At 43.3% G+C, this 26,730-nt stretch overlaps 1 protein-coding gene across 2 annotated transcripts in view; it reads right to left on the reverse strand.

Annotated features, from left to right (window-relative positions):
* Nucleotides 1-26,086, reverse strand: part of LOC129841077 (LHFPL tetraspan subfamily member 4 protein-like) — a 63,245-nt gene extending 37,159 nt beyond the window's left edge. For both annotated transcript variants that reach the window (XM_055909187.1, XM_055909185.1), the window contains exon 1: nt 24,918-26,086. In XM_055909187.1, coding sequence (XP_055765162.1) covers nt 24,918-25,323 — 406 coding nt within the window. In that variant the 5' untranslated portion in view covers nt 25,324-26,086. The remainder of the gene's footprint in view (nt 1-24,917) is intronic.
* Between the last annotated feature and the right edge of the window lie 644 nt (nt 26,087-26,730).

The following is a 26,730-nucleotide window of genomic DNA, read 5'->3' on the forward strand; positions in this document are numbered from 1 at the left end:
TCTATACATAATACCCCATAATGACTAAGCAAAAACAGGTATAGACATTTTTGCAAATGTATTAAAAATAAAAACTGGAAATATCACATTTACATAAGTATTCAGACCCTTTACTTTACTTTGTTGAAGCATCCTTGGCGTGTTCTTGGGTATGACGCTACAAGCTTGGCACACCTGTATTTGGGGAGTTTCTCCCATTCTTTTCTGCAGATCCTCTCAAGCTCTGTCGGTTGGATGGTGAGCATTGCTGCACAGCTATTTTCAGGTTTCTCCAGAGATGTTCGATCGGGTCCAGGCTCTGTCTAGGCCACTCAAGGACATTCAGAGACTTGTCCTCCTCCTGCATTGTCTTGGCTGTGTGCTAAGGGTCATTGTCTTGTTGGAAGGGGAACCTGAGCGCTCTGGAGCAGGTTTTCATTAAGAATCTCTCTGTACTTTGCTCCGTTCATCTTTCCCTCGATCCTGACTATTCTCCCCAGTCTCTGCCGCTGAAAAACATCCCCACAGCATGATGCTGCCACCACCATGCTTCACCGTAGAGATGGTGCCAGGTTTCTTCCAGATGTGACACTTGGCATTCAGGCCGAAGAGCTCAATCTTTATTTTATCAGACCAGGGAATCTTGTTTCTCATGGTCTGAGAGTCCTTTAGGAGCCTTTTGGCAAACTCCAAGCGCGCTGTCATGTGCCTTTTGTTGAGTATTGGCTTCCGTCTGGCCACTCTACCGTAAAGGCCTGATTGGTGGAGGGCTGCAGATATGGTTGTCCTTCTGGAAGTTTCTCCCATCTCCACAGAGGAACTCTGGAGCTCTGTCAGAGTAACCATCTGGTTCTTGGTCACATCCCTGACCAAGGCCATTCTCCCCCGATTGCTCAGTTTGGCCGGCCGGCCAGCTCTAGGAAGAGTCTTAGTGGCTCCAAACATCTTCCATTTAAGAATGATGGAGGCCACTCTGTTCTTGAGGACCCAAGGATCTGTGCCTCGACTCAACCCTGTCTCGGAGCTCTACGGACAATTCCTTCGACCTCATGGCTTGGTTTTTGCTCTGACATGCACGGACAGAGCAAAAACCTTATATAGACATATATAGACAGGTTTGTGCCTTTCCAAATCATGTCCAATCAATTGAATTTACCACAGGTGGACTCTATTGAAGTTGTAGAAACATCAAGGATGATCAATGGAAACAGGATGTACCTGAGCTCAGTTTAGAGTCTCATAACAAATGGTCTGAATACTTATGTAAATAATGTGTTTCTGTCTATTTATTTTTTATAAATGTGCAAAAATGTCAAATCTGTTTTCGCTTTGTCATTATGGGGTGTTGTGTGTAGATTGATGACAAAAAAAGAAAATGTAATCAATTTTAGAATAAGGCTGTAACGTCAACAAAATGTGGAAAAAGGGAAGGGGTTTGAATACTTTGCGAATGCACTGTACGTTTTATTAGCTAAACAATGCGTCACTCTCCTTGCCCTGCATGCTAAACATGTGCACGTGTGTGTGTGAAGCAGGCAGCTTGGGAGTTCTCTCTATGGGCCTGAGCAGTCCCTGTGTGGCCTACAGGCCAGATGTGACCAAGCCGGGTTATTTTATTGGGCCGTTCCTCCTGATTAACCCCCTCACTCTGATTTAACGTTAAGGAAGGAGAACTCTTTGCATAATGGAACTCTCAGCCCATACTAATAAAGCATCTCAGGGTAGGAGTGCTGATCTACGATTAGGTCCCCCCCGTCCAACTTATTCATTATGATCTAAGAGGAAAAAGTGTTCCTAGATCGGCTTTATGAATACGGGCTCTGGACTTGTGACTCTGGACTTTAGACAATTAATTAAATCAATCAATTAATTTAGACCCAAATTCTAACTTGATTTGTGCTGTGAACTCTTTTCGCACTGACATCGATGTCTGATTAATGTAGTCACATTTTTCTCAATTTCTGTTCATCTATTCCCGGTCATGGTTAGAAGGGATCCAGCTTTTGTCAAATTAATGTCAGATTTGACGTTTCGAAGCAGGTTAGGAGAATGTACGCAGCAGGTAAGGATAATTAACACAACAGGTTAGGAGAATTATGCTAAGGTTAGGAAAAGGGTTAGAGTTAGCTAAAATGCAAAACATTTAAACTTTTGATGTTAATTTGACCAAAGCTGGAGCCCTTCTAGCTCTTCTATTCCTTGTCAATTGGTCCAGGAAGTGTTTCTGGGTTCTGATTGGTTGTTCTCTGCTTGTGGCTGGCTGACACAGGTTAACAAGATTTAGACTTAATAATTAATGGGAAATTATTTAAATCGGTGTCAGGCATGGTGGAAGAGGCTTTAATAAATGTAAGCACATGCTCTCTGAACTTGAGTGTATGTATGTACAGTGAGCTCCAAAAGTATTGGGACAGTGATCCACATTAATGTGGATGCTACGGTGATTACAGATAATCCTGAAAGAATCGTGAATAACGACGAGTGAGAAAGTTACAAACGCACAAATATCATACCCCCCCAAAAATGCTAACCTCCCCTGTTATTGTAATGTTGAGAGGTTAGCATGTATTGGGGATATGATATTTGTGCATCTGTAACTTACTCACTCATCATTATTCATGATTCATTCAGGATTATCCGTAATAATGGTAGCATAGACATGAATGTAGAAGTGTTTAGAAACATATTCTATTCTTATTTACAATAAAAGGGACTCCAAAATGACACAATACATTATTTACCATTCATTTCTATTGGGCACAATTATAACCTAAAACACAACCAAAACAAATAGCAAATTCATCCAACAAGTTTGTAAAGTCACAAGCTTGATGTGATCCTTGCGTGCTAGGAATATGGGACCAAATACTAAACTTTTGACTACTTTAATACAAATATAAGTGAATTTATCCAAAAAATCCTTTAAAATGGGGCGACCATGTACAAAAAGTGCTGTAATTTCTAAATGGTTCACCCGACACGGATGAAAAAAATGACAGTCTGCACTTTAACCTCATAGTCATTGTGTCATTTCAAATCCAAAGTGCTGGAGTACAGAGCCAAAACAACAAAAATGGGCCACTGTCCCAATACTTGTGGAGCTCATTTTATATGTGTGTGTGTGTGTGTGTACACGTGCATGCGTGCGTTTGGCCTCGGGTTGGAAACCAGTGCAGAGCTGATCCCATTTTGAGACACAGCACTTTAAAGTACTTTTCTTCCCATCTCTCTCTGTCTTCCTCTCTCTCACACACACACACACACACACACACACACACACACACACACACACACACACACACACACACACACACACACACACACACACACACACACACACACACACACACACACACACACACACACACACACACACACACACACACACACACACACACACGCACAGCTGCCATTGTAGGGGTTAAACCCAAGGGAAGTGCACTGTGGATGTACATAAAGGTTATACCTTCACCGAGGGGATTGGAGATAGCTAGCTACTCTATAGTGACCTCCAACTGAGAGCTGTACCTTACGTAAATACAGTTACTATTATCAGACTCTCTGTGTGAAAGAATAAACTCTACTAATCTTTCTGTACTATTTCTAGCTTTGGGGCTTGAGAATTTTGAGCAGCTTGAATTCTTTTGAATAAAAAAAGCTTTAATAGGCATTGATTTGATTTGGAGACAAATACTAAACAGTGAAGAGAGCTATGTTGTTGTTGCGTCAGATATATCCTGTGGAGTGAAAACACAAAACACACAGGCTGTTCAGAGGCTTGACGACAAAACAAACAGCATGACGAATTGTCCGTCAGTTGTTAACGTCCCCCAAATTGCGGTCCTCTGAATGGAAATCCAATTGACTCGCTCTACTCTAACGTTGCAAGAAAACAATTGGATGAACAAAACCAACTCGATTCAATTAACTCTGACCGTTAGTGTTAAGCCCATTCACAGTCACTGTGGAGTGTTTGAGATACATTCTAATAAACAGAGCAAAGGAAACGAGAAGAGTGTGTCCAAACAACATGCTTTGGGTGCTTCGGTAAAGCATCAAGCCGGTCCCTCAACATTGGAAATAGCTTGTTTGAAATGTGCTAGTATGAATATAAATGGGCTATTCTGACAGGGATTTACAGTATATCTGCCATGCAGCCTAGTGTGATTTGTACAGTATATATGGCCAGTCAGCTGAGATATAGATTTTTTTCCACCCGCTCTATGAAAATAACTACATTTCCCAAAAGCCCTCGAGGCCTTGGCGTTCCAGAGGTGTTCATTATATTTTGGTTGGCCCAGCTGGGAAGAGGGGGCGTGAGGGGGAGGAACAAATGACTAAATCGATGAATTTGTTAATCCAAGGCTAATGCCATTCACAAGCTCATGTACATGTACATACATGAATGCATTAATGGCACACAAACATACATCTACTGTGAACATATACATACTGTAAACATACACATATGACTACTACACAGCTACTATACCCAAACCTTTTCCAGAAAAATAAATCCTGTGTAGTGCTGCCCGTCTATTAATAACAATAAATGATCTTAATCTGCTTGTGTTAGATTGTTTTATTTAATTTATATACAGTACCAGTTAAAAGTTTGGACACACCTACTCATTCCAGGGACTTTCTTTATTTTTACTATTTTCTACATTGTAGAATAATAGTGAAAACATCAAAACTATGAAATAAGATATATGTAATCATGTAGTAACCAAAAAAGAGTTCAACAAATAAAGATATATTTTATATTTGAGATTCTTCAAAGTAGCCACCCTTTGCCTTGATGACAGCTTTGCACTCTTGGCATTCTCTCAACCAGCTTCAGGAGGTAGTCACCTGGAATGCATTTCAATTAACAGGTGTGCCTTGTTAAAAGTTCATTTGTGGAATTTCTTTCCTTCTTAATTCGTTTGAGACAATCGGTTCTGTTGTGACAAGGTAGGGGTGGTATACAGAAGATAGCCCTATTTGGTAAAAGACCAAGTCCATATTAATGGCAAGAACAGCTCAAATAAGCAAAGGGAAATGACAGTTCATCATTAGTTTAAGACATGAAGGTCAGTCAATCCGGAAAATGTCAAGAACTCTGAAAGTTTCTTTAAGTGCAGTTGCAAAATCCATCACACGCCATGATGAAACTGCCGCTAATGAGGACCGCCACAGAAATAGAAGACCCACAGTTACCTCTGCTGCAGAGGATAAGTTCATTAGAGTTAAATGCACCTCAGTTTGCAGCCCAAATAAATGCTTCACAGAGTTTAAGTAACAGACACATCTCAACATCAACTGTTCAGAGGAGACTGCGTGAATCAGGCCTCCATGGCCGAATTGCTGCAAAGAAACCACTACTAAAGGACATCAATAAGATGAAGAAACTTGCTTGGGCCAAGAAACATGAGCAATGGACATTAGACTGGTGGAAATATGTCCTTTGGTCTGATGAGTCCAAATTTGAGATGTTCGGATGATCTCTGCATGTGTGGTTCCCACCATGAAGCATGAAGGAGGAGGTGTGATGGTGTGGGGGTGCTTTGCTGGTGACACTGTCGGTGATTCATTTGGAATTCAAGGCACACTTAACCAGCATGGCTACCACAGCATTCTGCAGCGACACGCCATCCCATCTGGTTTGCGCTTAGTGGGACTATCATTTGACCAAGAAGGAGAGTGATGGAGTGCTGCATCAGATGACCTGGCCTACACAATCACCCGACCTTAACCCAATTGAGATGGTTTGGGATGAGTTGGACTGCAGAGTGAAGGAAAAGCAGCCAACAAGTGCTCAGCATATGTGGGAACTCCTTCAAGACTGTTGGAAAAGCATTCCTCATGATGCCTTTGGGAGAATGCCAAGAGTGTGCAAAGCTGTCATCAAGGCAAAGGGTGGCTACTTTGAAGAATCTAAAATATAAAATATATTTTGATTTGTTGAACACTTTTTTGGTTACTACATATGTTATTTCATAGTTTTGATGTCTTCACTTTTATACTACAATATAGAAAATAGTAATAATAAAGAAAAACCCTTGAATGAGTAGGTGTCCAAACTTTTGACTGGTACTGTATATATTTACCCCCCTTTTTTTCCCCAATTTTGTGATATCCAATTGGTAGTCACAGTCTACACCTGATGAAGATCCGTTTTGGATCAAAATGTTGTCAATAAAGGGGTTAATTGGGAGCTTTAACAGCCTTCTTCTTCTATACTATTATTTTTAAATAGCCCAGCACCTCTGTTTTTAAGGATGTGCGTATGACCACACAAGCTACTTACAGTCTTGTCCCATCGCTGCAACTTCTGTACGGACTCGGGAGAGACGAAGGTCAAGAGCCATGCGTCCTCCAAAACACGGCCCTGCCAAGCCACACTGCTCGCTTAACCCGGAAGCCAGCCGCACCAATGTGTCGGAGGGAACACCGTACAACTGGCGACCGAAGTCAGCGTGCATGCGCCCGGCTCTCCACAGGAGTCGCTAGAGTGTGATGGGACAAGGACTTCCAGGCCTGCCAAACCCTCCCCTAATCCGGACGATGCTGGGCCAATTGTGAGCCGCCTCATCGGTCTCCCGGTTGTGGCCGGCTACGACACAGCCTGGGATCGAACCCGGGACTCCAGTGACGCCTCTAGCACTGCGATGCAGTGCCTTAGACCACTGCACCTCTCGGGAGGCCGCTGCTTGTGTTAGATTTACATTTACAGTGCATACATACTAGTCCCCCGTGGGAATTGAACTGCCAGAATAATGGAAACTCTTGAGTAAACGAGGAATAAAAAGTATATTGAAAGCAGGTGCTTCCACACAGGTTAATTAAGTAATTTGCATCCCATCATGCTTAGGGTCATGTATAAAAATGCTGGCCAGGCCATTATTTTCGCTACCATGGCTATGACCCCATAGGATGCCCCCATCCACAGGGCATGAGTGGTCACTGAATGGTTTGATGAGCATGAAAAAGATGTAAACCATATGCCATAGCTGTCTCAATCCCCAGATCTCAACCCAATTGAATACTTATGGGAGATTCTGGAGCGGTGCCTGAAACAGTGTTTTCCACCACCATCAATAAAACACAGAATTATGGAATTTCTCCTGGAAGAATGGTGTCGCATCCCTCCAATGTAGTTCCAGACACTTGTAGAATCTATGCCAAAGTGCATTGAAGCTGTCCTGACTCGTGGTGTCCCAACACCTTATTCCTTTATTTAGGCAGTTACCTGTACTTCCCTCCTCAATATAACCTTTTACTAATTTGATGTCAGGTATCATTTGATTGAATGAATGCGAATGAATTCAATAATGGCACAATTCATTCGACTTCCTAGTTCCAATTCCAGCTCTTTTGAATTAGCCTTATATTTCCTGTCAGTATCATTGTTCATTCCTTTTCATAGCACCTGGATCAAAAGCTGAATGTGGCGAATCAAAGAGCTTGATTTCGAGGGGGATGTAATCCGCTCTTTAGTTTAACATATGGACCACAGTTGACCAGATGGAACAGATATGGAGAGAGCCATCCAGCAGGGAACCAGGTGCTATAGACGTGGGTGTGTGTGTTGTGTGTGTGTGTGGTGTGTGTATTTGTTTATGCGTGCATGAAAGTGTGTGTATGCAAGTGTGCATGTATGTGTATGTACGTTTTTTAAATTAGTGCAACAGGGACACATAAGATTGGTCGATGCAGCCAATTATCCAAGAGCAGGGCTCTTACAACGTATGCTATTTACACACACACACACAACATAACCCACAATTTAATACTAGTGCACATCCTCCTAGATCCTCAAACATTAGATGCAATTCACATTTTTTTTGCTGTCACACACCGTACTAGGTCTCTCTCAATGTATGAGAGGGAGGGAGGGAGAGAGGGAGGGGGAATTAGGAGACAGAAGGCATGAGGGAGGAAAAGAGAGCGAGGGAAGGGAGAGACAGAAGGAGGGACAGTGAGACAGAGAGAGGGAGGGAGAGACAGAAGGAATAAGTGATGAGGAGGAAGGACAGAGACGTAAACAGAGTGGCAAATCAGGAGTTGTCTCGAGTCGGTAGCGCCGCGATACAGGAAGGTCACGAAACCATGGCAACCGGCTAGGCCCCGGAGAAGGGAGGAGCAACTCTACCACGACTCGCCTCTCAGCTCAGGCACTGTGCAGCGTGGGATAGAGGGAATGGGCCACCGGGTGGGAGAAAGAGAGAGGGGGAAGGGGAGGAAGGAGAAAGACAGCAGAGCCAGATAGAGGAAAGTAACAAGGGAGAAGTGGGAGGAAGAGATAGCGATATATACACGCACACACAACCCCCCGCCCCCGAACACACACACACATTACCCTAAATGGTTGATCAGAGTTGATTTCAGATGATGAGTCATTTGAATGGAAAAAGGCCCAAGACTATACCACACAGACACAGACACAGACACAGACACAGACACAGACAGACACACACAGTACTGGAAACCAAAACACAGCAAACACACAGTACCAACAGCCACTGTGCCAGTACCGCTCCTGCTGTGTTTTGGAGATATGGCTTTGATTGGCAGTATCTAACAAATACCTTACTGTTGACGGGACAATATTTCGAGCAGCCAGTTATTCTTTCAGAGTAGAGTTAAAGGGCACACTTATGAACCATGGACAAATGTAATGTGCTATCGTGACATGTCCTCTTTCATGCCGTCAACAAATACAATGCATCTCAATTCTGCACAATGTAACTGCCTCCATTCATCAAAGCCATTCTCGAACCGCATGCAAAGCGAAGCATATGAAGCTTCAAACAATATGCGTCTTTACACACACACACACACACACACACACACACACACACACACACACACACACACACACACACACACACACACACACTCACTCACTCACTCATATGTGCGGACACACACGTTTCACTTTCACTGTTTCACTATTGTTTCACTTTGTTCCGCATACATATAGAGTACTTTATGGGATTATTCTCGCTCATTATTTTTCACAAGGGTGAGAATTCAAGCATGAAGTGGCGTTTATTTATGTTTTTGGATCACGAGTAGCGAGGGGCCAAATATAGACCATTAAAATTGTTTATGAGCTTTCGTTACGCAACTCTTGATTCAGCAATGAGTCCACTGAAGTCTGGTTAAGACTGCGGTGAAAATGAACAGACCAGACACACGACATCGCTCCTTCCCCCCCATCTCCAGTCATATGCCTCCTGTTCTGGGGGATGTGACTCCAGATTGGGATTAAAGGTGTGCGAGATGTTACATTGGAAGAAGTCTACTGATGGGATTAAGATTAGAAGAGTGATATCTAGACTGTAGGGACGGTAATCTATTTTAACGGAACAGGGAACGATACTGACCAAGCCTGTCTTTGTCTTACAGTAACGACCTTTTTCCCTGGTATAGATCTATTGACGTAAATCAACAATTACTACGGTAAAACACTGGGCAACATTGCTCAGTTTCTGAATGAACTACAGATGATAGGGAATGTGGTAATTTCCGTTGAACAGTGCTTACAATGATTTCTAAGTCATGTAAGGTAACAAATGCAATGAAATGGGGTACTGTCTTATGAGCAGGCTGAAATAGACAGTTACATGGAAGCATTATATATCTTCCCTCTTATACATGTAACGATTCTAAACACTTTTTGTCCAAGCTTCAAGTTGATAGAGTGAAGAGAAGTAGAGTTATTAGGGTTTAGCTATTTACAAATGTGCCACGTTCTCAAGGAGATTTTGGAAGATTTGATTAAAAAAAATGCCAATATGGCGGAAAATCCAATATGGCAGAAGTCATAGGTCCGTGAGGCAAATTGGTTCATTATGTTGAGAAGCACTTATATTTGACGTTTTGTGGTTGTACGTCAAACGGGGTGACAGGGCTGAGCCTTAGACTTCGAATACTTATTACAGTGCCACCTATGGGCTGTTTCTGGTGTAGCAGTGTGGCAACTTTAAAAAAAAATCTAGTGCCAAAGTGTCCTTTTTTCTTAACCAATTTGGGCATTGAGATATTGCGAAATAAGCTTTAATTGCAGCTTCACTGCCAGCACCCTTAACAAGTAATTACATAATTGGTATTTTACAACTGCTCATAACATCCAGTGTATCTGTACCATGCATTTTATGACATGGTGTGATCCTCATTATGTGTTCCTACATGTCCATGCCTCTTCTGCCACTAGGGATAATAAAGTGTATATCACCAACTGAACTCGAATACAATCCAATTTTATTTAAACTAGGCCTACATTTTAAAATGTCAACACACTTTACCGTACAGTATCGACAACATCATCTACATCATAGACAGCAATATGCCAGAGACTGTTAGCTAGTACGCATGGGGTCTTCAGCACCCAAGGTCCTCCATCCATTCTCCCTACCTCGAGGCTTTGACAACAAGCAGGGACTTTGATTGACAATTTGTCGCTGGATGGCCACTCAATTATCTCTGTTGATAGGAACACGTCCCCCAGCCCTTCCTTTAGGAGAGGGACGCAATCTCCTGCTTCCCAAAGAGTGGAATGTAATAGAAAATCCATAAGCGGTTGTGATGATTCACTGCGAGATGGAGCGAGGCGCTGAGATCACTTCTCGCTCGGCTCGAACGCACACGCCGTGGAATCAGTTAATGACTAGGTAGGGTCCTTCACTGTTAGCGTGGCAGGTAGCCTAGCAATTAGCGCGCTGGGCCAATAACCAAAAGGTTGCTCTAAAGCTATGACAGCACCTATCCGGTGTATGTGACATTAAAAACATTTACAAATATATATTCATGTTCACCTCGGGTGCCATTCCAATATTGTTGGTTAAATTATTTTTTTAAATGTACGGGGGCCAATACGCCACAATGTTATAATTTAGACACTGCATTTAACCATAATCAAAACAACATTGCCTCAATGTCAAATGCATCTTGGAAATGATGACAAGACGATGAAACAGCAAGCGTCCTGGGGGAGCATTTTTGTTCAAAATCCGAATTTTTCAGTCAGTTATTGAGTCAGGACCTTTGGTACTATGGTTCATCTAGGTCTGAAATTAGTCCTGACAACTCACAAACCTAAACACAGCTTACAATTAGAAAAAGAGGGTTTCCTACCACAGTTGGCATGGTAGGCTAACCCACTGGCTTAGCCAGAAATGTTGACTTCAGGTTTCTGATCATAACTAGAAATGTTTTTGCTTAAAGTATCCATTGATGTCAATTGAGGTCAATGGAGATTTACCCTTAAGGTTGCCTTTTAAGTTCACATTTGCCCCTCGGTTACCCCAACTGTCAAAAGCCCGGAAATGATTGTGGAACGGGAAAAGTACAGTTAGATAGGCTTATTAATGATATTTATTTATATTGTACATGGATGGATGGAGAAGTACACTCAGTTATTCAAACTTTCTTTGGACACAATGCACACATAATCACCATAATGACCATTATGTGTCACATTCGTCTACAATTCAATGGGACAGCAATGGGAACTTCATTCCTGCATGTTGTACAAAACAAGAGCTATTGTACAAAACCAGACCTGTCCCCCTCATTATCGGGCTTTATCTCTAACTACTACTCTGTTGTCTCTCGGAGCTAAACACAGTTCAAGTTAACAGCAACAAATCAATGCAAAGTAGGCCAAGTCCTGCTTAGAAGTGTGGGGCCAAAAGCAAAATAACAATGGCGAGAGAGAAGAGAGAACGAAAGAGAAAGATCTCGAAAGATCGGTGTTCTCCAAATGTAGGCTAATTAGACACAAATAACAACAGTTCCCCCGCAGGCCCAGGGGTTTCTGTTTCTGTTTCTCCCTCTCTCTCGAATTCATGGATGAAGGGAGGAGAGAACGAGAGACGGAGACAATCTCTGTGTGTTCAGGAGTGTGTGTTGTGTCGCCGGGCCTCACAGGGGAAGTGTTGTCAGTCGAATGTTTTTTTCGTGACGAGCAAGAACGTGATGCAGCTGGTTGTATAAGTGGTCAACTTTATTGTTTCAAGAGCACTACATCATTGCCACTTGGAGAATCCTAGCCACGCTGACTCCCATCGCCTGCCGTCTGAATGCGCCGAATCTCCAGCTCCAAGGGAAATTAAACAACCCAGGTAATCAGGGGTGGAATTGGGATTGGAGTGAAATTATTTAAAAAAAAATATGTTTTAGAAGAGAATGGAATGGAATACAGGATTTTCATTGGTGTGTTCCCAGAGTGACTTTTTCCAATTGAATCCCTACAGGTAACATGGCGCATGTCGTCACAGCATTTCAAGACAAAATCACCACAACTGTTCATACCTGACAGACAGTCTGTGCACTTCACAATACTCAGAGCAGTCGCCACAGATGACCCATAACTTTTGCAACGACAATATATTAGTGGATGTGTTGGGGCAGCTGGGGGGGGGGGGGGGGGGGGGGTCTTCTCTTACCCCAGTCATCATAGGCCTCTCCCCTGACCATGCTGCAGTGGAATGTGAAGTTGTTAAACTGCAGGCAAATGACACCCTGAAAGCTGAGTCGAGAACAGGTGTTTCCCACTTCTGGAACACGGTCCCTGACACAGAATACCCAGGTCTGAAGCAGTGAAGTGAAGTCCTTTTTTTTGTGAGCAGGAACTTTTGTGAAGCAAAAACACAGGAACAGACTGCCCACTGCACATCTGGACTGCATTACAAGGATGGCCATGACAAAGTACAAGTACTGCATGAGGAGAGTCGAGGAGCAGCAGGCACACTTCCGCTCATCAAATTATTAAGCATGTTGCTCTTACATAGGGGTGTTCATAACACATGACTAGGCTTATTTGTTCTATGAGAAGAGTCAAGGAGCACCAGGTACAGTGCCCCTCATCAAGATTCAACTTTTAATGTCACATGCACAAGTACAGTGAAATGCCTTTCTTGCCAGCCCTGAACCCAACAATGCAGCAATCAATAACAATGTAATACTAAAAAATAACAAGGTAGAACAAAGACACACGAGATATAAAAATAAGAAGAACACAAGAAAGTAAGTAAGCATACTATATACATGGTCAGTTCAAGTACCATATTTACAATGTGCAGGGATACTGGATCGATAGAGTTAGATACTGATACCTGTACCCCCCGCACATTGACTCAGTACCGGTATCCCTGTATATATAGCCTCGTTATTGTTATTTTATTGTGTAACTTTTTAAAACTTTAGTTTATTGAGTAAATATTTTCTTAACTCGTATTTTTCTTAAAACTGCATTGTTGGTTAAGGGCTTGTAAGTAAATATTTCACAGTAAGGTCTACACCTGTTATATTCGGCAAATAGAGCCTGTGTAATATGATTCCACCTTAATCCTATATTGTATTTTTGCTCGTTTAATGACTGCAGAGGTCACAGCGGGACTTCTTGTACTTGTTCCTGTCCTCAGCTGTAGCCTCATGGTTGTCTGCGATAGCCCTGTGTGAGTTAGCCCTATCCTTTAGCTTAGTGCCAAAATCAGCGTTGATCCAGGGCTTTTGATTGGGGAAGCAGCGAACCTTGACAGTGGGGACAACGTTGCCGATGCATTTCCTAATGAAGCCAGTGGAGGAGGTGGTTAGCTCGTCGATGTTATCGGCGAAGTCCCAAAACATATTCCAATTAGCGCTAGCAAAGCAGTCCCGTAGCATAATCTCTGATTCTGCAGACCATTTCTCAACGGAGCGAGTCACGGTTAATCCCTGTTTGAGCTTCTGCTTGTAAACAGAAAGCAGGAGTACAGAGTCATTATCTGATTTGCCGAATGGCCAGACGAGTGAGAGCCTTGTATGCTTGCTTGTGGGTAGAATAACTGTGGTCTAGGCCTTTATCGTCCCTAGTGGCGAGGGAGACTTGTTGAGGTAAGTTGGGCATCACGTGTCTTAATGACGTGGAATTAAAATCGCTGGCAACCAGAAAAGCAGCCTCTGGATGTAAGTTTTCCTGCTTGGCTGAAAACTCCCTTGGGAGGTAAAAAGGTTGGCATTTGACCATCAGGTATTCCAAGACGGGTGAACAATGGGTCGACACTTCCACCGCACTCGAGTCTGCACATCAGTTGTTGTTGATGGAGAGGCAATCCCCTCCCCTCGATTTCCCTGACTCTACTGTCCTGTCCGCGTGGTGAATGGAGAATCCATCGAGTTGGATAGCCATGGGGGATATCTTGTCCGCAAACCATGTTTCAGAAAAGCAGAGAATATGGCAGTTTTGAGAATCGGGTTGGTAGCAAATCCGCGATCCGAGGTCATCCATCATATTATCAAGTGACTGTATATTGGCCAGTAGAATGGAGGGAAGAGGTGGCGTGTTCTCCCTTCGCCTTAATCTTGCCTCTGTAACATTGGCCTTTCCTCTTGGGTAGCCCAAAAATTGGGTCGGAAACTACAGAAAGAGCCAAGGCAAGATGGAAATAGCAGGAGTATGCAAAACAGTGTTTTAAGCTATTAAGCAGGCTATTAAGGAGGTTTGCTCTTATATAGGGGTGTATATACATGGCTGTTTGTTTTATGTGCTGCATTTGGAGGGCATTTTTATAACAAATATTACATTAGCAGACAAAACTACTTAATTGAGGTATGTCATTTTAATTTGCGGTTAACGCTGTTAGGTGGCGGCTCTCTCAATGATTGAATCCTGCCAATGTGGCACCCTGGCAGAAATGTGCGACAACCACTGCTTCTTTTTGGCCTCGAACCGGGCCTGCATTGTCTCCACAGTTGAACCAAACAACCCTGTGGGAGAAATCGGCTCATTGAGGTACATCTGTCTGTCCCTCTCCGGCTCCTGCGAAAGCGCCAGCCAAAAATGATGCTCTCCCACCACAGTAGTTCCCATGCTCTTCCAGAGCGCCAGAATGGGGTACCGGGACATGCGCAGAATGAAGTCAGCTGTAACAAGGATCTCATCCAGGAGCTCTGCGTGGAGCTTTCCTGCGGCCAAAGCCGTGCCTGTGTGTGTGTGTGTGTGTGTGTGTGTGTGTGTGTGTGTGTGTGTGTGTGTGTGTGTGTGTGTGTGTGTGTGTGTGTGTGTGTGTGTGTGTGTGTGTGTGTGTGTGTGTGTGCTCCTCCAGCAACCTGCAGCATAGTGAAAGACGAGAGAGATTGGGCAGCCACCCCCTCTGCATGATACACCTTATCCAGCTGAGCAGCCGAAAAGCGACAGTGCTTGTTAGGGAGCGTAGGATTCGCATTAGCCATGCCCTTGTTAGCCAACGAGGCTAGGTAGCTAGCTAGCTTTCTATCCACCAGAGGCATGTGCACCAGCCCTGCCCCCTCCATCCCCCACAGATCCATGAACGGGGCACAGCCATGCAGCATCAGTTTAGCTGAATGCGGGTTGGACCAGGTTGCCGTCAATGCTTCGACGATGTCAGGAAACAGGGGTAGGTTGTACTTGACTGTGGCAGCCACACGGGGAAGGTAATTCCAATCTAACCTCTATGACTTCTGCCAAGGGCGTGAACACGGCCATACAATAGATGTCCCTAATCACCCCCAGACACACCTGGCTAACTTGATTGGTCATGTAATCATTTGGCGAAGTGCAATCTTTTGTTTAGACATTAGCGTGCGTAGCGTGTAGGGCCGTGTGAGTGTGCATAGAGATAAGAATAAAATCCAAGGGTCAACTCAGGTAGTCCATGTAGTCGTTTTGTGAGCTATTTAGCAAGCTAAACAATGAACCGGCATAATCCCAACTCATACGACTACCAACACAAACTGATTGTCATAGCTGTAGTATGAATCTGCAGTTAGCTAAAGCTAACCAACTAGGTTTAATGTTCACTAGCTAGCTAACAGGCTATAACTAGCAATGGAAATGGATTTCTGATTTGAATAATATTACTACACAGATCATACACGTAACGTTAGCTAGCGAGCCAGCAAGCTCACGTTCGCTAGCTACCTAACAGTATGCTTTAACTTGCAAATGAAAACGACCTTCTGACAAAATTAAAAATGATAATATCTGAAATATGTAGCTAGATTCTTACCTGCATACATGGATGAACGCTTCACGGCAGACTGGAACCATTTAACTATTTGTAGCTACATCTTGTTTGGCCAGCGTTGTGTCAAGTCTCTCCAGTTCACACTGACCGTGGCATGTGTAGAAAGTAGCCCATCGTAACTTTTTTCCAACTGATCTGTCAATAGCGCCTGCTAAATTCAGGGCATCAAAGTTTTTTTGAGAAAAGTACCTAAACTTTTGTAGTTCTCAATGGCTAACGTTATGTCTTTTAAAAAAGCCACAATATAAAGGATTATCAACACATACTGAGCAGCTCATGTTATAGACAGATGCATGCTACATGGAAGACCAATCCAAACTCATCTCCCGGCATGTCCAGCCCATCCATTATCTCAGCCAATCATACTGTAGCTAGCGAGAAGGTTCCTGTATTTTTCCGCATTTTGATGGAGGGAAAAAAAGACAGTCAAATGCCTCTCCTGTGAAGAGACAGCAACCCCTCACAGCAACCCCTCACGTGCGACATACACACACACGGATCACTTCGCTATCTTTCCCTCCTTCCCTCTCTTTCCCTCCTTCCATCTCTCTCTTTCCCTCCTTCCCTCTTTAGGTGCTGGCCTGGTCCTGGGCTCCGGTGTGGAGCAGCTGTCCCTCTCCTGTCCCTGACTGGGCAAGCGTCTGGCATGCCAGCCATGCAGCCTGGCACACAGTGGAGCTCCACCACAGAGCCCAGTGAAGAGGGAAGGCCCCAACTCAGAGCTGCACCACAGAGCTGATTAAACTATCATCTCCGCCCGGCCTGAGCGCATTAGGCCCATATCCAATCCCATTAGGCTGCTCCCTCTCTTATACACACACACACACACACACACACACACACACATACACACACACACACACACACACACACACACACACACACACACACACACACACACACACACACACACACACACACACACACACACACACACACACACACACACACACACACACATATCAAAAAGCATTCTTTTCTATTCTCTCTTCCATGCACATTTTTACAGAGGGCTTCTGTTCTGAGGCTCCATTCTGCTTGAAAATATCAACAAACCTATTGAACCCCCTCAAGAAACACACATGCACACACATTCAAAGCAACCCCTCACGTATCTCTTATTGATGAGACAGAAATACTGTACATATTGATTACACACATCCAGACAATTACCTGTCAACTCCTCTTCACTACATTGCACTTAACGCTGAACTGTTCCAAAAGCCCCTGCCAATGAATTTAACTTGTACTCCCCTTTCCCTCTCTGCTTCCTTCTCCTCTCCTTCTCTATTTCACCCCTCTTCCCTCTCTCCTCTACCCTGGGAGGTGTGTGTGTGTATGCGTGTGCTGTTCGGCGGTGATCTGCCATCGATAATGGGGTTTTGTGGGGAGTGTACAGTAATTGGCGGAGGCTTAACGTCTGGGGGAAAGGAGAGGATTATGGGAGGGAGAGTGGGCTGCCGCGATGTCAAACCCTGGGCAGGCACCCCCTCTGATTGGAGCTTAAATCTGCATTAACAGGGTCCCCACTGGCACCCACACAGAGCCACAACGTACTCACATTTTCTCCCCAGTTTATTTCCCTCTTACTTTCCCCTCTCCCTTCTTTTGTTCTTGATTCTGTCCTTCTAATCTTGTGTTATCATTCCGCATGTTTCTCTGTCATTTGTTAGTTCGTTCATTAATTTGTTCTTTCTTTGGTTGGCTCATTTGGCACAACATACTCCCCATACAACAGCCATTTTCATGAGGTTGTTGATCGAGAGATGAAAGGGAGGGAGAGAGAAAGAAGCACAAAGATGGAAAGAGTGAGAGAGAGAGTAAAAGGTGCGGGGATAGAAAGATAAGAGGCAGTAAAACGGTAAACAATGAAGGAACTCCTGGACCATTTCAATCTGATTTAAGGTCTGTGAACCAAATTGTTAGCTTTGGTGCAGTGCTTTATCGCAATTTTATAATCAATCCCAGTGTCAGACCGCAAAAACTACACAGGCTTTTGTTTCCAATATAACTTTGATGATTTTTAAATGTTTCTAATTTAATTTAATTTATTAGGATCCCCATTAGCCGACGCCAATGGTGACAGCTCGTCTTACTGGGGTCCGACACATAATGAAAAAAACATTACGTAAATTTACATATTGTACCAGTCAAAGGTTTGGACACACCTACTCATTCAAGGGTTTCTCTTTATTTTTACTATTTTATACATTGTAGAATTTTTGTGAAGACATCAAAACTAGGAAATAACACAAATGGAATCATGTAGTAACCAAAAAAGTCTTAAATAAATCAAAATATATTTTATATTTGAGATTCTTCAAAGTAGCCATCCTTTGCCTTGATGACAGCTTTGCACACTCTTTGCATTATCTCAGCCAGCTTCACCTGGAACACTATGTCACTCAATGTATTTATAGTTTTCAGTTTCCACTTCCTCAGATGGTTTATATCAGCAATTGAATTAGGCCTATATATAATATTACTGCACATAAAGATTTCTCTCTATTGAGAGAGAGAGAGAGACACAGAGACACAGAGACAGTGTGTGTGTGAAGGGACCAGGTGAGTGTGGATGATTTCATGAATTACCTCATACCTTGTGATCCTTGTCCTCTAGGCCTATTTATCGCTCTCTCTGAATGGTTATGGTGAGCTCTCGGTCGATGATGCGACTACATTCTCTCCCACGCACACAGACAGACGCAAAGACAGCTACAATGCCACCGCTGAAGGTGACAACACGAAGTCGTGACTCCCGTATGTGTCTAATAAGATAGGACCATATTATCCAACCTAACATTTACAGGGGGTCAAATAGTGGTGTCATTACGTAAAGCTACTGTAAATACCTGGATATGGCCCATTTCTTGACATGGTATGGCAATGAGTGTCACTTAAGATTACAACATTGTAAAAGATGTTTGTAAAGTAGTGCCTTTAAAAGAACAATTCCACCACTTTTCAACCTCATTTTCGTTATCTCCAGTGTCTACAAATGTAGAAATGGCGCATTTCTATGTTTTGTAGAAAGAATATGAAGTTAAAAAGTTCTACCCAATGATGTCATCAAAAGTCCAAAGTCCCAATGCAGGCGTTTTTATTTCAATATCAAATGAACCAATTTACCACATGGTGATGTCACCCTGGAAAGCTGAATGTCCCGCCCAGGCAAACCTGTTGATTAGAAGTTCTGGTGTAGATTGTATTTTCAACCAGCAACTATCAGGAAATAACATTGATTTTTTTAATCACACTTTTACAGCCGTTGTACAATATGATACAAAACACAGGATTTTGACTGCACTGGGCCTTTAACTTCTCAGTCCATAAATACTGGAGGAAAACTGTCACTGGGAGAACTGCTGCCCGTCTGCACACTTGTTGGCACCTTTCGAGCCGACAGTCAATATCTCATTGAGCTCAGCAAATCACCTATGTGGCCTATCTTTTAGAGATAAATGAGTTACTGCTGAGCTTGTACTAGTATTTTAAAAAAAGAAGACATTTGCAGAAATACACTGTAGTAGCCTACTACATTTTAAAAGAATGTTGCCAATAACCGTTCTACCTTTTAAGCAATGTCATCTAGGCCTCCACCAGTCCAGCGTGCCGTATTGTAGTCTTCCCTCCAGTCTCTTACAGAAGTCTATTGGAGGATATCACTCATTGCTACTTGCTCGAAAACGTACCTGCTCTCATGATTGAAGACGGCTATACTTTGGGTGTAGAAGGCATGTAGTCAATAGAGGATGAGAAAGGCTAATACATAGAATCAGTACTCCTGCAAGAGCAGCTCTGATGACATGTTTTCCCCCTTCGGTTTTGAGCAGCTGCCAAAGTAGTCCACTACAACAACAAAAAGATATGTTGATTTAAAAAGAAAAAAGAAAAGCGCAAGTGCTAAAAGCCGAGATCGAACGCGACGACCAACAGTCCTCTGAGCTTGTTCCAGGCGAAAAGAGACAGAAGGTGCAAAAACGAATGTACAGTGAGAACAGCCACAGTTTCATACCGTCTGCCTACCTGGTGATACACACGTCGCATCCTGGGAAAGACAAAGGATAGACCAGAGCAGGGAAGGGCAACTTTAATGGGGGTGCGGGCCACAAAAATTGGAAACTCATCATTAGGGCCCGCAGTAGCTCGCGAGTCTGCGTACACACATCCATGCCCACACATGCAGTCAGAGCCAGCCCTAGCCTTTTGGGGGTCTTAAGATAAATGTTGTTGCCTCCCACCCCCCTCACCCATTGTGAGAAAAACATTTTAGCGACCACCATATTGACACCTGATAACACATTTTTGACAATGGCCATTTAAAAAAAAAATAATGTCAAAGCTGGTTTGCTGCAATTGTACACATTTTACCATGGGGTGGAGAGAGGATTTTACATTTTTCTAACTAATTTAATGCAATTCTACTCATTTTGCCATGAGGCGGAGAGAAATTTAGGGCAGTTTTAAATATGATATTGGGGGCCCCCCAGTCGGTAATTAAATCATGATTAATACAAGTTTAGACAGTTGGCCGCTAAAAATTCAACAACAACAAAATATTGCTGACATGGGCTAATTGAGTGACTGCCAGTGACTGACATAAAAGAAAAACTGCTGATGCACAATCAAATGTACAGTGCATTCGAAAAAGAAAAGTATTGTTACATTACAGCCTTATTCTAAAATGGATAAAATAGTTTTTCCCCCCTCATGAATCTACACACAATAAATACTCCATAATGACAAAGCAAAATCAGGTTTTTAGACATTTTTGTAAATATATTACAAATAAATCTTCTTGGGTATCACGCTGCAAGCATGGCACAACTGTATTTGTGGAGTTTCTCCCATTCTTCTCTGCAGATCCTCTCAAGCTCTGTCTGGTTGGTTGGGGAGCGTCGCTGCACAGCTATTTTCAGATCTCTCCAGAGATGTTCGATCGGGTTCAAGTCCAGGCTCTGGTTGGGTCACTCAAGGAAATTCAGAGACTTGTCCCTAAGCCACTCCTGCGTTGTCTTGGCTGTGTGCTTAGGGTTGTTTTCCTGTTGGAAGGTGAACCTTCACCCCAGTTCTGAGCGCTCTGGAGCAGGTTTTCATCAAGGATCTCTCTGTACTTTGCTCCATTCATCTTTCCCTCAATCCTGACTCGTTTTCCAGTCCCTATCAACGAAAAACATCCCCACAGCATGATGCTGCCACCACCATACTTCACCGTAGAGATGGTGTCAGGTTTCCTCCAGACATGACGCTTGGCATTCAGGCCAAATAATTTAATCTTGGTTTCATCAGACTAGAGAATCTTGTTTCTCATGGTCTGAGTCCTTTAGGTGCCTTTTGGCAAACTCCAAGTGTCTTTTACTGAGGAGTAGCTTCCGTCTGGCCAGTATACGATAAAGGCCTGATTGGTGGAGTGCTGCAGATATGGTTGTCCTTCTGGAAGGTTCTCCTATCTCCACAGAGGAACTCTGGAGCTCTGTCAGAGTGACCATCGGGTTCTCAGTCTCATAGCAAAGGGTCTGAATACTTCGATATATATTTTTTTCTTTTAAATAAATTGGCATAAATGTCTAAAAAACAGTTTTTGCTTTGTCATTGTGTTGTGTGTAGATTGTTGAGGGAAAAAATAATGGAATACATTTTTTAATAAAGCTGTAACATAACAAATCCGCAGGTGTACACAATCCGCAGGTGTACACAGGGGGTCAGTTTCCCATCCCTGGACCAGAAGGAAGGAAGAGGAGGGGCGACAGAGTAAGAGGGAGTGAAGGGGGAAGAGGAAAACAAGACACTACATTTGCGGCTTGTAGAGAGCTTTTCATACTACAGCCGAACCGAGAATAGCCAAACCAAGCTGTATTGAGCTGGCCCACCATAGTAGCTGGAATCGTGCGGAAAAGGTGAAAAGTAAATATCCATGTTCGGCACGATTGTGTGAAATGGTTATACTGTAGGAGCCCCTAAAAACCAATTCCATGTTACGTCATGTCAAACATAACCTTTATGGCAGAAAGGGGGAAACTGAAGCTGGGAGATGAAAAGGTAAGCACCCTGCATGAGAAACGGAACTACATGTACAGTGCCTTCGGAAAGCATTCAGACCCCTTGACTTTTTCCACATTTTGTTACGTTACAGCCTTTTTCTAAAATTGATTTCAATGTTTTTTTCCCCTCATCAATCTACACATAATACCCCATAAGGATAAAGGAAAAGCAGATTTTTGGAAATGTTTGCTAATTTATATATAAAAAAAAACAGAAATATCACATTTACATGAGTATGCAGACCCTTAACTCTGACATGCACTGTCAACTGTGGGACCTTATTTAGACAGGTGTGTGCCTTTCCAAATCATGTCCAATGAATTGAATTTACCACAGGTAGATTCCAATCAAGTTGTAGAAACATCTCAAGGATGATAAATGGAAACAGGATGCATCTGAGCTGAATTTCGAGACTCAGAGCAAAGGGTCTGAACACTTATGCAAATAAGGTATTTCTGTTTTTTTATTTTTAATAAATTAGCAAACATTTCTGAAAACCTGTTTTCACTTTGCCAATATGGGGTATTGTGTGTAGATTGCTGATATATTTTTTTATTTAATCCATTTTAAAATAAGGCTGTAACGTAACAATATGTGGAAAAAGTCAAGGGGTCTGAATACTTTCCAAAGGCACTGTATACTTTGCTTTTCTAGAATTCTATAGAATAACATTACACTGAATGAAAACATCCTGCTATCAGTAAAGCTGGAGTGCATTCAAATGAGTCTGTTGCCTACTGTTGCATTCCTGGTGACAGAGGTGCTGATGGATCTCCACAGCTTACCATTAAATGTATATGTAGGATCACAAATGGAATCCTATTGCCTTTATAGTGCACTACCTTTGAACACGGCCTTGGTTCCAATATATCCTAACCCAGTGTCATCCAGCTGTGAATGTCTACCTATGCCATCTCTCCCTGCCCCCCTCTCTCTCTCTCTCTCTCTCTATCTCTTGTTCCCTTTCCATTTCTCTACTTCCCTCCCTCTCTAGAGACAGTGACTTGGCAGAGCAGAAAATGAGGAGAAATTTGATTTCAAGAGGTACTGAGTCCACAATATTCCTCCCTCTCCTGTGCACGCCATGCCTTCTCCAATACTATAACTTTGAAGCAGAACAATAGTGCAACAGCAGATGGAGGTTTCCCGAATCCCCCAATTTTGCCAATGCTGTGAAGTGTGTGTGTGTGTGTGTGTGTGTGCACGTGCATGCGTGCGCAATTACGCCAAGAAATATCAAAGCTAATACTCACCATCCATTTCCAAATCTCACTCTCAAATCTGCACTTTGACTTTCTCAACTACATGCACGTCTCACGCAACTCTTATCTGAATTCACAGTCGGTCGCTACGCACATTTAGTGCGAATTAAATTGCACGGTGTCTAATTAATTAGGGGTTAGTGCAATTTGAGATGTATGAGGGGCTTCTGTGCGACTGAGCGCATAATGTGAGTTGGCGTGCGTGTGACAGGTACACTACACCTGAGCTGAGACAATCTGTTCCCTCTCTTGCCTGTGTGTGTGCGCGCGTCGCTCGCTCAGACAAAGTGCACGAATCGCACAGCACAGCGACAGAAATCCCATGTTTCTTTCACAAAAGTTGAAATACAATCCTAGAAACCGAGGCCAGGGATTCCAAACAAAGTCAGCGGCTGTCATCTGTCACAGTTATTTGTGTTGTTGGCTGAATTCTCTCAGTAAAATAAATAACAACAAACAGAGCTCATATGGCTTTTTTGATGCCAGACAAATCACCATTTTGTTTTACACGTCCTTCACTGGGTTCCATTCAAAACTAGTCAAAAAAAGCAAATAATATTATATCCTATTCAATTGCCTGATTCATGGTCGTGACAGAGCTATATACACTAGTGCCATTGCCATGTTATACGCATGTAATTACGCAGAAATCCAGTTTGAAACCATGACAGGAATTCAAGAAACCAAGACAGGAATTCAACTGTGCGTTCCCAATGATGAGAACTAAATTAACTTGACCAAGATTATGTAAAAAATATCAGGTATTGAAATCAGGCATGGTGTAGGCTATGGCTATATGGGCACTTGGCCACATACATAGAAACCGTGATCGCTGTTGCAATACTTCCCAAGGAAGTTAATGGGCATAATTTCATATAATTACACTATAACAATTTCTTTCATCCCCGATGTCACGTGGCCACAGTGATAAAGATTAAAACTTGAATCGGCAAGGGGTTTGATCGTCAAGGGGGTTCCCTCTCTCTGTTTCTCGCTCTCTCTATCTCACTCTCTCTCTCTCTCTCTCTCTCTCTCTCTCTCTCTCTCTCTCTCTCTCTCTCTCTCTCTCTCTCACACACACACACAGCCCACACGCCATATGTTTTACTTTCCATTGAAAATCCTATTTTCCATAACCCTAACCTTATCCCTAACCCTAATCCTAACCCGTAACCATAATGTCCAACCATAATTGTAATCCTAACTTTAATTGTAACCCTAACCCTAACCCTAACCCCTAATCTTAAAATAGCCTTTGTCCTCGAAGGGATTTCGGAAATGTCCCCATGAGAGGGAATTTTCCTTGTTTTACCATCCTTGTGGGGACTTTTGGGGATTTCCGGTACCCACGACAATAGTAATACAAAACCACACACACACACACACACACACACACACACACACACACACACACACACACACACACACACACACACACACACACACACACACACACACACACACACACACACACACACACACACACAGTAGGCTACAACAGCACACCCAGGTGTTGTTGAACATTGAGGAAGGCAATGGACCCCTCAATGTTTGTAAGCAGAATACATGAATTGCCCCATCCGTGGTGGTTGCTACCCAAACGCCAATATCTTACCACATAGCAGCTGCATCCAAGCGCAGGTCTTGTAGACAGTGGCGGTGTTGCAGAAGAAGAAGAGGATGAAGCAGGCGATGCATCCCAATATCAGCACCATGGACAGCAACACGAAGAAGGTTGCCGCTTTAAATGCGCTCGAAGGGATGCTGCTGAATTCTGCGAAGGTTCCTTGGCAGGTGAGCTCCCGGTTGGAGTTCCCAGTGCCCACGCAGTAGTGGAACAAGCCGAAGTAGCCGGCGTGTGGGGTGTTCACGCTGTCCCCAATCCAGTAGGGCTGAATGAACACCACCACGTTAATAATGGCCAAACATATGGTGAAAATAGCCCACAGAACCCCAATGGCCCGCGAATTCCGCATGTAGTTGTCATGGTAAATCTTGGAGGCTTCTTGCGAAGGCAGCATTTTCCCCACCCCTGGCGTTACCCGTAATCTCCTCGTCTCCCCCCTATCTTCTTCAATGGTCCCTCAGCTTCGCTTTTGATATGCACACTCCGGGGTCTCTAAAATATGGAGATAAAAATGTTCTTATGCAAATTACACAAAGGTCTGCACTGTCTCCCCAGGTCCACTGTCTCCCCGGGTCCACTGTCTCCCCGGGTCCACTGTCTCCCCAGGTCCAGGTCCAGGCTTTATTTAGTATCACATCCAAATGGTTTCCAAATGACGGAAGACCGAAGCGTTAAGCCCAAAGCGTGATTCAACAATGATGGGGAAGATCCTCCCTCCTCTCAACACGTAACGACACAGCAGAGTCGATCAAGCTCACATTGCACAAAACAATGGTCTTGGAACAACTGGATTAGACGCATTATTTGCCATTCACCACCACCGGCAGAGTGATAATAACGAAGCTATACGACTCCCATTAGACCGAACGGTTCAAATGAGAGACAAGCAGCGCTGCCGAGCCCCACTGATGAATCTTCCGCGAACGAATTGAGATATAAGGAAAACGGGAGCATTCGTTACAAACGCCTGTCATGTTGTTACATACAGCCGGAAAAAGAGACCGATACTTGTCCTTTGAAGAATGAAGACGAGAAATGGTGGGCTTTAGTCGTATCACTATACATACAAGACCCCATGGTCGTGGGTTTTAATACTATCTCCTGGTTTTCCCTCTCGCTCTCTCCTCCGCCTCTCTCCTCCGCGCGATCACGCTCACCGGGGGATGTTGAGGGTTGTCGATGATGGCGCGCACACGTTTGAATATTGCAGAAATGTGAACGCCTCCAGTGTCCATACCTCACTGGTAATTCTCAATTCCCAACCAAACACAAGTTGATGTATAGCCTACAGAGAAAACAATTGTAAAATGGTGCATGGATGTATAGGCTATGCTACGGGGACTTACAGGGCTTAGCAAAACCTGCTGGGCTACTAATCCATTGACAAATTAATTAATAGGTGTTAAAACATGGCAATGATTTAAAGGCAACGTCAAGTTGGTTAATTTTCTAACCACATTGCATCCTGCACACTAAAAACAAATTGTTACATATAGTGCCAAATAAGGGTTATTTTGCTTTTAACCATAGGGGATCCCTTTTTGGTGCTATATATACTGAACAAAAATATGAACGCAACATGTAAGGTGTTGGTACCATGTGTCATGAGCTGAAATAAAAGATCCCAGAAGTGTTCCATATGCACAAAAATATTATTTCTCTCAAATTGTGTGCACAAATGTGTTTACATCCCTGTTAGTGAGCATTTCTCCTTTGCCAAGATAATCCATCCACCTGACATGTGTGGCATATCAAGAAGCTGATTAAACAGCATGATCATTACACAAATGCACCTTGTGCT

The sequence above is a fragment of the Salvelinus fontinalis genome, chromosome 3 (assembly GCF_029448725.1).
Source record: "Salvelinus fontinalis isolate EN_2023a chromosome 3, ASM2944872v1, whole genome shotgun sequence".
Classification (NCBI taxonomy): domain Eukaryota; kingdom Metazoa; phylum Chordata; class Actinopteri; order Salmoniformes; family Salmonidae; genus Salvelinus; species Salvelinus fontinalis.